General features: G+C 39.9%; 1 protein-coding gene across 9 annotated transcripts in view; it reads left to right on the top strand.

Moving 5' to 3' along the window:
• The window catches only part of LOC103382434 (pleckstrin homology domain-containing family A member 5-like), a 28121-nt gene extending 14706 nt beyond the window's left edge, over positions 1-13415 (top strand). The window contains exons 12-29 of one of the 9 annotated variants that reach the window (XM_008315235.3): positions 292-527; positions 1102-1185; positions 1476-1595; positions 3088-3141; positions 3655-3735; positions 4223-4279; positions 4370-4450; positions 5096-5248; positions 6884-6985; positions 7787-7895; positions 8600-8643; positions 8888-9079; positions 9707-9830; positions 10142-10263; positions 10839-11027; positions 11286-11429; positions 11522-11632; positions 12340-13415. In XM_008315235.3, coding sequence (XP_008313457.1) covers positions 292-527; positions 1102-1185; positions 1476-1595; positions 3088-3141; positions 3655-3735; positions 4223-4279; positions 4370-4450; positions 5096-5248; positions 6884-6985; positions 7787-7895; positions 8600-8643; positions 8888-9079; positions 9707-9830; positions 10142-10263; positions 10839-11027; positions 11286-11429; positions 11522-11632 — 2003 coding nt within the window. In that variant the 3' untranslated portion in view covers positions 12340-13415. Of the gene's footprint in view, positions 1-291; positions 528-1098; positions 1186-1475; positions 1596-3087; positions 3142-3654; positions 3736-4222; positions 4451-5095; positions 5249-6883; positions 6986-7786; positions 7896-8599; positions 8644-8887; positions 9080-9706; positions 9831-10141; positions 10264-10838; positions 11028-11285; positions 11430-11521; positions 12003-12339 lie in introns of all 9 variants that reach the window. The other 8 variants (XM_025057709.1, XR_003050350.1, XM_025057706.1 and 5 more) reach the window with 8 other exon arrangements.
• Positions 13416-13418: the final 3 nt, after the last annotated feature.

Below are 13418 nucleotides of genomic sequence, written 5' to 3'. Positions count from 1 at the left end.
TGAAACTTACGATGAAATTAATGAGCCTCAATGACCTACTCGTAGTTACGTTTAGAATATATTTGATTGTCTTTGGTTTTTTAAGGGGGCCTGGCTAAACTGGGGGACGTTAAGGCGCTTTTGCTTTGTTTGTTCAAGCGGCTATCCCACCGATTGTTGATTCAAGGATTTGTTTGTAACAACATGTATTCTGACCATTGAATCGCTCCTGTTCTAGGACAGTCCTGTTATGAGCCACAGCCTTTGACTCCACCGAGACTTTCTTCACTGCCACTGTTGTTTTGATTGCAGCTATTGGTCACTACTGCACCCTGCCGAGCTCAAAGACCATCAACACCATCTCTGAACACACTGTGGCTCACTCCATCCCCAGCTCTACCTCCCATGGCTCCCTGGCCCTCTACAGCACCTTTTCTGCTTTCTGTCAGCAGATTGCTCACAAGCCAGCCAACGTTTCGGAAGATCCGTCCCAAGTGTTTCCCAGAAATGGGACACTGGACTGCAGACAGAGGGCGCGCCTTGCTAAGGTAGAAACACAGCACTGGACTGTTGAGCTGTCATAGTAGCGATATGCAGTACTGTGCTAGCTACTGCAAAGAACTACATTATAATATATTATATGTAGTTCTTAGGATTTTGTTCGCTAGGGATTTTGGATCCCATGAAAAGAATTTTACTTAAAACTATGCATTTTCATGCTATCATTTCCATTCAACTTGTCATACTATTTTATGTCAGTATTAAAATTTTATTGGAGGCCCCTCTGGACCCCTCTTAATCATGAGCTCTTAAAAATCTTTATCCTTTTCCCCACTAACGTTGGCATTACTAGTGTAAGCAACTCATTACAACCCTGTTAATCAGGGGAAGTTTGTCAGAGATACCAGGACAGATTGTTCCGAGGTTCCAGTTAGCCAGTCGTAGAATCTGGTTTTCCTCGTATATCTTCTGTTGCCTGGTTAGGTTGTTTGTTTGTTTTTTGGTAATTTAATGGTTTTTGTGAACAACTCTTTCAGTTGATATTTGTGACTAAAGAGAAATATTTCATTCATATGTGAGTACCAGAGAATTGATGAGCATTATCTCATCTCTGTTCAGCAGTACGGCAACCCAACTGACCCACAATCAGTTGCACCTGCTTCCCTTCCTCAGACCATTACTGCTCAGTCCTTGCAAAGAAAAACGGTAAGATCTAATTTCTTATCTTTTTTAGGATGCTGCCTAAAACAGATTTAGTCACACAATAACAGCAGTTTGTAAATAATAATAAAGATATTCTAACTTTAGCAACCAGAGTCAACAATTTAGACCTGTTTTGACTTCTTTGTTTCTGCTATTTAAAAAACATTGTCATCAGCGTATAGCAATATCTACAACTGATATTTGTTCGTAGTGTGGCCCTTTTTATGTTTTTTTTTAGCCACTATATCATGTGTCACATTGAGCTGCTCGTTTCTTTTCCCCCACATGCTCAGCCTGAAGAGCTGACACTTGAGTTGATCAAACTCCGTCGGAAGCAAGCAGAGCTAAACAGCCTGCGAGAGCACACAACAGCTCAACTGATGGCTCTCGGTTTGGAGGGCTCCAACGCCAAGGTCAGCACTGAGTAAATATCTTACATATGTGTATGTGTGTGTGTGGACCTATTAGTGACACTCGAGCCAAATGCCACATTCTTGCATGTTTGTCTGCAAGTGAATGAACCTGCACTTAAATATAGCAGTTCTACAATTTTTTTTTCTTTTAATTGCTATAATTAAAAAACAACTAAAAAGCTAGCAAAAAACAACAGCTATGAAGTTAGCAAAAACAACTACTATATAGTTGGCCAAAAAACAACAGCTATGAAGTTAGCATAAATCAACAAATGCGAATTTAGCAAAAGACAAAACCCCTGCTAACCTTTCATGCTATCCATTCACATGACACTTTAACAACACTTTATTTCAGTGAAGCTTCATTGTTGTTGTAGAGATAATTGGTCCAGGAGGGAATCCCCACAATGATGACATCATAGGGTCTGTCAGTTTTCAGAGTATTCCACTTTTCCTGGCCGACCAAGTCTCACAGCTCGCCAAGTTTTTAACAACCAAAGTCTGGTGTGTGCTGAAAGGCTGCTTCAAAATTCCTGAATCTTGGTGCCAAAAGCTCTAACGCTGACAGAATGGATCAGGTCTTCCAGGCCTTAGCCAACCACAGGAGCCTCAGTAGTCCACTTAACCACCTATGCAGGAACTATAGGTGCCCCAGCAGCAAGCCACTGGTGGCGCCTTCTGTTATAGTCGCTCAATTCTGCCAAGTCTACATCCAAGCCTCCTGTGTCTACGCCCCTCACCCCTTCCAATTCGTCCCAGTCCAACGTGTTTGTCATTCAAGCCTTCCAACCCTTTTAGGTTGGCACCTGCCAAGTTGACATATGCTAGGTCCAAGTCTGCCTGGTCAAGGTCTGCCAGGTTTGAAATTATACAGGTCAACTCTGCCAAGTTCAATATTACCAAGGTATTGTCCACCAGATAAAATCTGGCAGGTTCAAAAACTGCCAAGGTTCGAGATTGCCAAGTCCGTATTTGCCAGACAAGGTGTGTCATGTTCAAGTAAGCTAGATCTTTTTCCCTTTCCTTGTACCAGAGCATCCAGTTATTAATTACAATACAATACGTATCACAATACGTGGGCAACGATATGATATATTGTGATATACTGCACGACATTTGTTAACGCTACATTAAAAGCAAAAAAACAATGAACCAACACGATGACTATTTGCATGTTAATAGTTTATTTAAAAAATTGATACGGCGTGACAGAGTATTGCTATGATGCCGTTAAACTATATATTTTAGTGTATTGATATTTTCAGTTGTTTGGGTCAGTTGTTAGTGCTGCTCTGTGCTTTTCTATACTAACCAAGGTTATCACATTTCCAACCTGTTCCCATTTCCTTGATTTTTTCGATATGAACCTATAACCTTTTACCTTCTTTCTTGTGTTCTGGTGTTTTGGTGTCTCTGTTTCCTGTCTACTTTTTTTCTATATCTGTAACCATTTCTTCTGCCTGGCCTTTCTTTTACTCTTCTGTTCCTGCAGAATGATGTTCTTTTACATCACCTCCAGAGGAATATTGTTTACCTGGACAGCCAGGTGAGAATACTCATGTGAAAGAGTATCAGTCTGACTAACTCAGCTCCAGTCTTTGTTTCATTCTACTTCTCTGCCTGTGTTGGAAATGTGACAAATTTCTTAAGGTCATTATTTCCGATAACTTCAACATAGTAGCTGGTTCTGAGCCAGCCCTATGAAAGTTTTCGGCGTTTTTTCGATATTTTGTTAAACTAGCATAAGGTAATTATCAATGAACATGTTTTCAGCACTGCACTAAATACATGCTAGCTTGATGAGCACAGCAGCTTGATAACAGGCACAAACCATCAAGTCTTCACAGCTTCGGGTTCCATCGGAAACTCGGGTATCCAACAACGAAAGCAGTTTATATTTTAAATTTTTCTGCCCCCACTTTGAAAGCCACTGGTCCAAATAACGATGTATTGCAGAATCTTCCAGATTAATATTGTGATCGTACATGATACATGCACATGGTGAGCAACTCCCATAACAGCAGGATTATAATTCTTTTTTTCCATGTCGCCGCGCTAGACGAAGGAGAACGAGCCTTTAATCTTCATGATTCATACTATGATCGAGAACTCAGCACCAAGACCACAGCTCTACCAGCAGGTAAGGACTTTAAGAGGCTCCGCCTTGCAGCACCAAGACCACAGCTCTACCAGCAAGTAAGGTCTTAGACTGATTGGACTATTGTTGACTTTGCCCCATACATTCATATTTTTACAGCTACTGATTAAAGGGTCCACTTCGATAAGAAGTTCGTATCAGTTAGGTATACGCTGATCGTTACAAAACGCAGTTAATTAATTAATGCGATATCTGTATCTATCTGACCCTTGAATTAGTGAGTACAAAAGAATAAAATTTCATTGCATGTTATATACCCTCAACATAACGTAGGCTCTATCAGCACTAGACTGATGCTGCGTTCACACCACATGCAATAGCTGTAGGAAAAAGAAAGCTTGAAATGCATGTATTGTGCCGCTTGATCATTTTAGCATCTTCGTTTTATTCGCACCTGTCAGTGAAACACACACATATACATATTTATAGACCCTCCCTTGATTCCTTTTTTGACTCTGCTTGCTCACAGGTCGGCACAGACTACTGCAAAGACAACGTCCATCACGCGGACGAGGCCGATGTAGACGTAAGAAACTGTCAGACACACTCTCTGACACATTTGTACTGGCCAATATTCAGGAGTGTGTATGTGTGTTTGTGTGTGTGTACGTGTCAGACCAAGCTAAGCAGACTGTGTGAACAGGACAAGGCTGTGAGGACGCAGGAAGAGAAAATGCAGCAGCTTCACAGAGAGAAGGTAGAGCAGTGTCTCTCTGTCTGCCTCTGTCATCACATGACACCGTAGTTGTGGTTTTTTGTAAAGTTGGTGTTTAAATTAGGGATGTCCGAAGATATTGGCCGACCGATATTATTGGCCCGATATTAACATATAATTTAATATCTGTAAGAATTGTTATCGTTTTTTCCTCTGATAATAAAAACCCAGTTACGCAATGCCAGGGTTTCGCCAAAATGTGCCCAACATATTTTTGGTGAAAGTCACTAGATGGCAGCATTGCAGCTCATTTAATTAATCTCATACTCATACAGTGGTACATGTTTGTACAGATAAATAAATAAATATTACCAGGCCTATATCAGTATCGGTTGATATCAGAATCAGAATTTAGGTGTTTGGACAATATCGGCAAAAATATAATATCGGACATCCCTAGTTTAAATCCATTATTTACATCTATGTCAATGATCTTTGTGATATGACATCCCCAATTTTAACCAGGAAATCACTGAAGATACAATTTCTTTAGTGATTTCTTTGTTTTTTTTATTTTGTAAAATCGGACCATTTTGTTTCCGGTGGCAGCTGGTCTTATTTGAACACATTGTAGACGTCGATGGCCATAGGAATAAAAGTGTGTGTGTCTCTGTGTGTGTGTGGCAGGACACTTTGGAGACGGCTTTACTCTCAGCCAGTCAGGAGCTGAGTGAACAGAGCGACTGCAGCGCTGCAGCCACACAGAGTCTGGGTCAGCAGAGAGACGTGCTCCAGAGTGGCCTGCTGAGTACTTACAGAGAGCTGTACAGAGTCAACACTGTGAGCAAACCTCGAGACCAAACTCATCACTCATCAAGTAGCGTTAAAGTCGAAATTCAGAAATGATTTAAATATCTATTTTCCCTTTGCCTTTATTGACCTATTGACCTGGTCCCAGGGCAGATGATCACAATGGTCACTGGCGATGATACTAGCGGTCATTTCTGGAACGTGTGTCTTCAACAAAATGCAATTCTTCTCCAGTCTCTGACTGCTGATTGGTCAGATGTTGATTGTTGACAATCATCGTTACGACGTGAAAATTGTCGGATTACAGCTGTCTTTGCCTCGCATTTTGTGGCGCTCATTCTGCGTCTCATATCGCGCAGTGGTGTGTTTCTATTACGCCATTTGCGCATATTGCACAAAATGGCGACCTCTTCGCAAATGTCGGGCCCTAAGTGCATATTTGGCATTTTGATGACACTTTTTTATTTGTGTAGAACCATTTGAAAATCACAAATTTGGCGTGAAGCTCCAAAACCTTCAAACAGGCAGTACCTACAGAAAACACAAAAACAAACACAGGGCTCTTTAATGGGCAAAATTGCCTTAGTCTGGGTTTCTAACACATATTTGCACCTTAAGGAGTGTCTGCCCACTTAAGTGCCACTTTAGAAAACTAGGTTGATGTTTTACAATCTACCCAAATCTAAATATGTGTCAAAACAAGTCGTTCTGATTTCACCCACTTTGTGCAATACAGACAGTGATTCTAAAAGTAGTACCGCCATCCATACTATCACTGCTACCTTTGTGCTGATCCACCACATTTGGTTTACCTGTATGCAGACGACTGTTCGCTATCGTGCGCAACACAAAAGCAGACAACTGACAACAACTGCCAATACATTATTACAGAAATGTGCAGTTACCAACACTATTACTACTATAATTAAGAACTAACTGGCGGCCCGCAGTACAAATGTGGCCTGTCACCATCTTGTGGCAACAACCAAAGATGCAGTTGATGCATTGCAATGCAATGTCCAAAACACGGACAGCTTAGTAGAAAGATTTGACGGCCCAGACTAGAAAGCCAAATGGGCTGTATGTGGCTTGCAGGCCATAGATTTAGGTTAGATTAAAATAACATGTTAATGTAAGAATTCTTAATACACAACCCATATGAAAGTGAAAGTCTGCCCTTGATTAATACATTCTCACAGCAGATCAGCAGGAGTCCTGGACGAGTCTGCTCGCTGTTTTCTGTACAACCATTAAAGATCAGCCAACAGATTGGTTTCCTGGCAGTGTCCGCCATCATGCTGAGTGCTGGTGGACGTAGTGTTGGCAGAGATTTCAAAGCTTCCGAGCCAACAGATTGGTTTCCTGGCAGTGTTCGCCATCATGCTGAGTGTTGGTGGACGGAGTGTTGGCAGAGATTTCAAAGCTTCCTGTGCATGTGCAAAGTTAAAAAACAAAATCATTAAAAGAAATCACAGAAAACACCAACAATCACCGTCATCTGTATAAAATCACAGATATCTGACAATACGCAGAAGGATCCCTGGATAGATATTACCAGAATTATTTTTATTCCATTGCTCTGTGATCAAAAATTACAATAGGGACATGAGAAGTGGAGATTTGTTTTTAAACTGTAGAACAGACATTTTTGGTTTGTGGTTACAGGAGCTGGAGCAGTCGTGGAAGGAGTATAACAGACTGGAGGCAGACGTTAATCTGACCAAATCCAATCTGCTAGAAAAGCTGGAAGCCCTGGGCAGTCCACAGGTTCCACTAACACTCGCACATACACTCACATTCTCTCTCTGTCATTAGATTTACTCTTAGCTTCATTGTTGAAATTCAACTAATCATTAAAGTAAAATCTGACGAGTCAGCTAACGTCACTCCAGCTTCTTAGTAAAACATTAGAAAAAGTAATAAATGAAAAAAAAAAAACCCACTACGTCAGCACAGAAGGAAAATATTAGGGATGGCTTCATAAAACTTTTTCATATCCGATACTGTAACTTCAGATCGGATCGGCTATAGTTGTTTTTGTTTTTCTTCATTTGTTTTTTATTCCGATCCTGGGTATCACGCCCTAGTAAATATCAGTACAGTTAAGTAGTAACCAGATTCATTCATCCATCATTATAAATCAATAGCCAGTAACTGTCTTACTGTGCTACAAATTCTTCCGGTGTTAGTATGTTAGAGCGTGGATGACATCACAAACAGGGTTGCAATATTTCATATTCAAAATTCTTGAAGTGGGCCGGAAAGAACCCCCCCCTGGGACAGTTTTGGCCCGCTGGCCGTTTGTTTGACACCACTGGTTTAAATGTTGAATTTTTTTTTTTTAGCTGAATCTGTGTAAAAGCTCTGTATCCGGCGGCACCTGTAGTCATATCATATCGAGTCGTACCTTAGCCGTGTAAAACTAGTGTCATTCTTTGAGAAGAAATAAAACTAAATGGTATATATGAATCAAATCTTTAAGTGCATTTAGATTTACATTTCAAACCTAGCTTTTGAACGCAACTTTTCGAATGATCGAGATATTAAAAGCATTTTTTGTGTGGGCAGACAGAGCCTCCCAGCCAGTGGCACATCCAGATCCAAAAGGAGCTGTGGAGAATCCAGGATGTGATGGAGGCTCTTTCCAAAAATAGGCAGCAGTGTCGCACAGAAAATGGTGAGTCTGCAATAAATCTAAATAGGTCCGTGTTCAGCAAGTCAGTGTCAGAGAAGTCTGGAGATTAAAGCTGACAAGAGCATCTATGACAGGGGTACTAACCTTTTTGAAACTGAGCGCTACTGGTTTATTACAGACTTCCTGATCAATGTTATAATAATCAGTTCTGGGACATACAACAGCAGACACTTTTCTTACCATCGTCATTGCACCCATTTGAATATCAAGTGGAACTGAATGGAAAAGCACAATAATAGTACAATTGTTGACCCGCTTTTGCAAGAATTTGTATCGCTGCACATATAAAATATAACTGTTTTTTTTAGTTGGCCAACGATGATGGTTCCTCTGTGGTACTTTGGTTTCCTCTCGTGTTATGAGATGGATTCTTTAGTTGCTGGGAGAATGAGGAGACTGCAGGTCTACCACAAAACTTGACGTTTTTCAAAAGGGTCACTAGTGAAAAAAGTTTTCTAACCACTAACCTTTCAAATGCGGCAGGGCTGATTTATCTCTGCTGGCAACCATGTTTCTTTTGGTTTAAGGTTTTTGTCTTGGATTGGTTCTAGTGAGAGAAAACAACAAATACTGTATATGTCAGACTGTGTCAGTATCTCCATTGACAAATTCTGAAAAGGATTTTTATATTTTAAATATCAAAATTCTAAAATCACTTACATCATTTCTCTCTTTGCACTCTGTAGAGATTCCTGGTTCAAAACCTTTATTCAGTCTGCAGAAAAATGAAGTAAGTCAATGTCCCAACACACGCTCACATGGTGCTGCCTGCATTAAACATCCTACACATTGATCTGATACAAAACACTTTATTGTCTAATGAGACAATCAGGAAAATAACTACTTGGATTATCAGCAATACTTTATTCTCAAGTAGTGACACTAGTTTATTTTAGAAAATAACAAAATATCGTCAGTTCTTCAAAGCAGAATTTTTTAGAACTTGAGATTAAGATCTAACGTCTCGTTACCAGACATTGCCGCTGCTCAAACCTCTGGAAGAAGGCGGTGCCATGCCTCCTCGCCCACCCCTTCCCCAGTGCTACCATTCGTCGGAGAGGCCCTCCCACTTGCCTCCCCACCACTTACACCACAATGGCTGTTTGCCACACCAAGCAGCGAAGTCGGATGATCCAAAGACTGCCTCTAGGAATGGAGCGTACAATGTAAGTGTACATACATTACACACTCATGGTAATGAGGGGGCTAAAATGAGGTTCAAAATTTGACCGGCGGGCCTGTTCAGGATAGGTTGGATGTAGAATGTTTGCGGACATAATATAAATAAAATGTACAAGATTAAACCCAAACTTCTACCAGTGGTGGTGGGCCGGATTAGAAAGCCCCGCGGGCTGTCTGTGGCCCCCGGGCCTTAGTTTGCCCATGTCTGACCTAGATGATTTAGAAATTCACAGATACAAGATTTTGGTTTGTCCACTCATTAAATTAATAAATGCTGTTCAAATTTTCAAGTACATTTATAAATACGCCGTGACATGATGCTATACGCAGAAGACGTCTTCATTTACATTCACTGGTTGTAGGCCATACATTGGATTGTGCTACATTCGCTTCCTTCAATTTGTGTTTTTCTTTGGGACTTTTTTGTCCTTCATTAAGGCTCCCAAGCGTAAATGAGACTCTTCTGAAGTTTTTATGTCCTAGATTATGATGTTACCACTAATGTTACAGTATGTGAGTTCTGACGCACGAACCCACTGTTTCTACATACTTATGTTTGCCTCACAGTGTTCCAAAGTAGATTTGATTCTTCTCCACCTGTTTCCTGACAGCAAGGTTCAGACTATCGTCTGTGTAAGAGTGAGCCTGAGCTGACCACAGTGAAGGAGGAAGTGGATGAGGAAAAGGAAAAGACAGAACCCCCAGCTGAGAGTAAAGATACTGCAGTCTCCAAAGGTACAACTATGTACTTGAAAAATTCCCAACTGTCTCATAAATTGACTTAACAAGTTATTTAATATTGAGCCGTGTGAGGTTAAGGTCTTTAGGTAACATCACAAGTAAGATTGATCTCTAATGGTTGACCCACAGTTTTTAAAATATTAAAAACGAAATTAAAAATTAAAGTAAAAATTCATTTTTTTATAGAATCAGTCATGAGTATAAACTATTTCACCAGTGATCTGATCAATGAGAGAATTGTAAGTGGACTCCAAGTTTCAAACCAGATGATTTAAAAGCATTCTATGTCTTCTGTCTCTCCACAGTTCCACCGTGCCCCGTGGGTATAGTTCCTCCCAGGACCAAATCTCCAATAAATCCTCCTGAGTCCTCTACCATTGCTTCTTATGTTACCTTGAGGAAGAACAAGAAGCCTGAGTACAAGTCAGTAAGTAGGAGCAACTTACTGACTGTTGATGGCTCAATCTGATACTCAGGATCGGTATGGGTCCAATATTGGTCATTACAGAATTGAACATCCAGAAAATATATAGCCCTTCTGATACGATACCTAAGCCCAATTGCTCGACTCAACTTTGCGCAACACACCATAAAAACCAACACTATCTGTTTTAAATAAATTATTTCCAAGTATTTTAATGAAAACTACCTTTCCTAAAATATCTATTTTTTGTAGTAAACATTCAACACTGATGTGGCCCACACACCTGATTACTACTTTTCTTGATGGTTTATGCTCTCTGTTGGTCAGCAGTTTTGGAAGCTAATGCTAACCCAGGTCCCAACCAATTGTATGTATTGTATTGTGGTTCTGTAGTGTAGCGGTTTGCAGGCCTGCCTCTCAAGCAGAGAACAGTGAGTCCTGGGTTTGATCTGCAGAGAATCCAAATATTTGGCGCCTCCAAGGGGCAGCCTGGTGCAGCACATCGGCTGTTAACACAAGAATTTCCCCAGTGTGGGATCAATAGAATTCTAATTATATATTTCCTTATTCTTGTGCAGAACCGTCCCAGGAGTTCAACTGATCAGTCAGATTTCAGTCTCGGTGTGAGAGAGATTGGCCGAGCAAGGATGAGCTTGGAGGAACAACTGGAGAGGATTAGAAGAAACCAGGAGGCCCCCCTGCTGAGAGAGAAGAGACGGGAGACCTATTGTCGCTCAACTACCGACAACACTTTGTTGGTCCCCCAGGTTAATATGACACCCACACGGTTAGACACAGTGAAAAAGACAACACGTGCTCTTCATACGGTATTCCCTGCACTAGATTCGCTCTAATTATTTATTTATTATTAATTATTTCTAATTATTTAGCACATTTCTGTTAATTTTTAATACAATTAAACACAATGAGAATATGTCTTTTTCTATGTCTATGTATATTATTTAAAGGAAGTGATTGTATATCTATCACTAACAGTGTGTGTGTGTGTGTGTGTGTGTGTACAGACCCAAGCCCAGCCAAAGCGAATCTGTGCCGATACTGTGAAGCTGGAAGCAGCTTTGCAGCAGCTGAAGTTGGATCTTACTGAACAGAGCAGGACACCTGCTGAGTCTGCGCCACAACCAGCTGATGCCCAGGCCCTTTCACCGGTAGGTTCTTTTCATCACATCTGACTTTTCTATTTCAAAAGTTTATTCATTGAAGGAAGTGCAGTTGTCGTCATTTCTGTTTTCTCCTTCAGGAGAGACAGGAAACTGAGGAGGCCACGAACGAGAATTTAGAGCAGTGCAGACACGCGACTCTACACAGTGTGAAAGAGCAGTTGGAGGAGAGCAACAGCACAGACGGTTAGGTACTGGAACACTGAACAGCAGCTGCATGGAAAAGTAATGTTCCAAAACACTGCACAACCACGTTATAGAGGTAGAGGTACTTGAACACGTCACAGCAATGTCACTGACATACAGTATATAGCTACAGGTTAGTGAGGGGGATGTGTGTGAGTGATTGAAGAGTCACAGGCAGAATTCTGTTCAATTGTGCCCCCTGCTGTTGGAGAGGAGCTCCTACAGAGTCACTCAGTGCAAGCTTGTAGCTATGGTGATAGTTGACAGTGAGTTGGTCTTGTGGCGTGTCGGTAGTTAATATCGTTAAGTTTATATAAGAGTCGCCGTGCTTATTTTTATTTCATTATTATTGTTATAGAGTGCGTTCATAAACCAGTAAGTGAGATATTTATAGTTTTCTGCCTTATATATTGTTCCAAATTTGGCGGTTATGTTGATTGTCAGGTTGATAAGCGCGCTAATGCTAACGATAGACCAGAGCATTCACTGTCTGGTGTTTACCATTTACTTTTATAGTTTTTAGATGTTTACCGACTGAATGAGGTGTGTTTAATTAAGCTATTCTGTTCTTTACTACTGATTTTTTTTCATAACCATAATTCAATGTGGTCAATTTGGACTAATTACACCAATATGTGAACATAGCTTTTTATAGCATATGGTGTTCATAGTTTTTCTATGACTTATCTCTATTATCGTCTTTTTTTTTCAGCACAGGAAGTCTGGTGAGCAGTGACACCTGAGTGGCAACAGGAAGTGACATTTGAAAATGGCGGCCCTTAGAACAAGGGTCTCAAACTCTGCCAGGGTAATTTCATTTCAGGGCCACATAATTGTTTGATATTTAATACAATAAAAAATAGATATTCTAGAAGAAATAGTATTTGTTTAATATAAAAACCATATAATGCTACAGTACAAGCAGCTTGTACAACTCATTTTTTCCATTCTCAAATGACAAATAAATAATTTAAATGAATACAGGTATTTTATAAATTTAAAAAAAACATCAAGGGCCAAATTTAATTAATAGGCAGTTTGAGACTACTGTTTTAGAGCCAAAGTTCAGCTAGCCTGCTCATTTGGAATACCGATGCAAGGAAAGGCTGCCCTGCTAACAGACCAAACCACATGAGGATGAACTGCCAACACAGTAAAGTGAGAGAGAAATATTTACCCATGCCGAAATATTCTGAATGTAACGTTAATTTTAAGTTGTCTTAATTATCTAGAAACATCATCAATACAGAAACATTTCCCAAAGATTTGTTATAATTGTAGTTAACAGGAGTTGATCACACATTCATCTTTAAGTAAAAATATGAAGCTTAAAAAAGGAAGCCAAAAAAAGAGGACAAAAAACAAAACAAATGACAAATCAATTCTTGGTTAAATAATAATTATGCAAAAAATTTTTTTTGTCAGACTTAATAGTCAGTGCTGTCTTCCATTAATCAACTGGTACTTTCAGAATAGTACAAGAATAAAGTGCTGTTCTGAATTTGCTGAGATTTTTATGTAATTATTGATCGTTATTAGTTAATATTATGTTAATTAATCTCCTTTGGTTAGCTTTAACAATGCTAAATAAAACATTCACAATCTTTACTATACGTCTGATTTGGGGCAATGAACATGTAGCAAATATATATACATATCTGTATACACATATTTCATACTGTTCTAAGTAATAAAGCCACAATATTGACATAACAGCTATTTAAGAATTTATAAATGCTAACGACGGGAAGAGAATAATGCTAGCTTATACAGAGTTGCTAGTGGCTAGTG

The sequence above is a fragment of the Cynoglossus semilaevis genome, chromosome 8 (assembly GCF_000523025.1).
Source record: "Cynoglossus semilaevis isolate Cse_v1.0 chromosome 8, Cse_v1.0, whole genome shotgun sequence".
Classification (NCBI taxonomy): domain Eukaryota; kingdom Metazoa; phylum Chordata; class Actinopteri; order Pleuronectiformes; family Cynoglossidae; genus Cynoglossus; species Cynoglossus semilaevis.
Note: the sequence above shows the minus strand (reverse complement) of the source record. Positions and strands in the feature narration are given on the sequence as shown.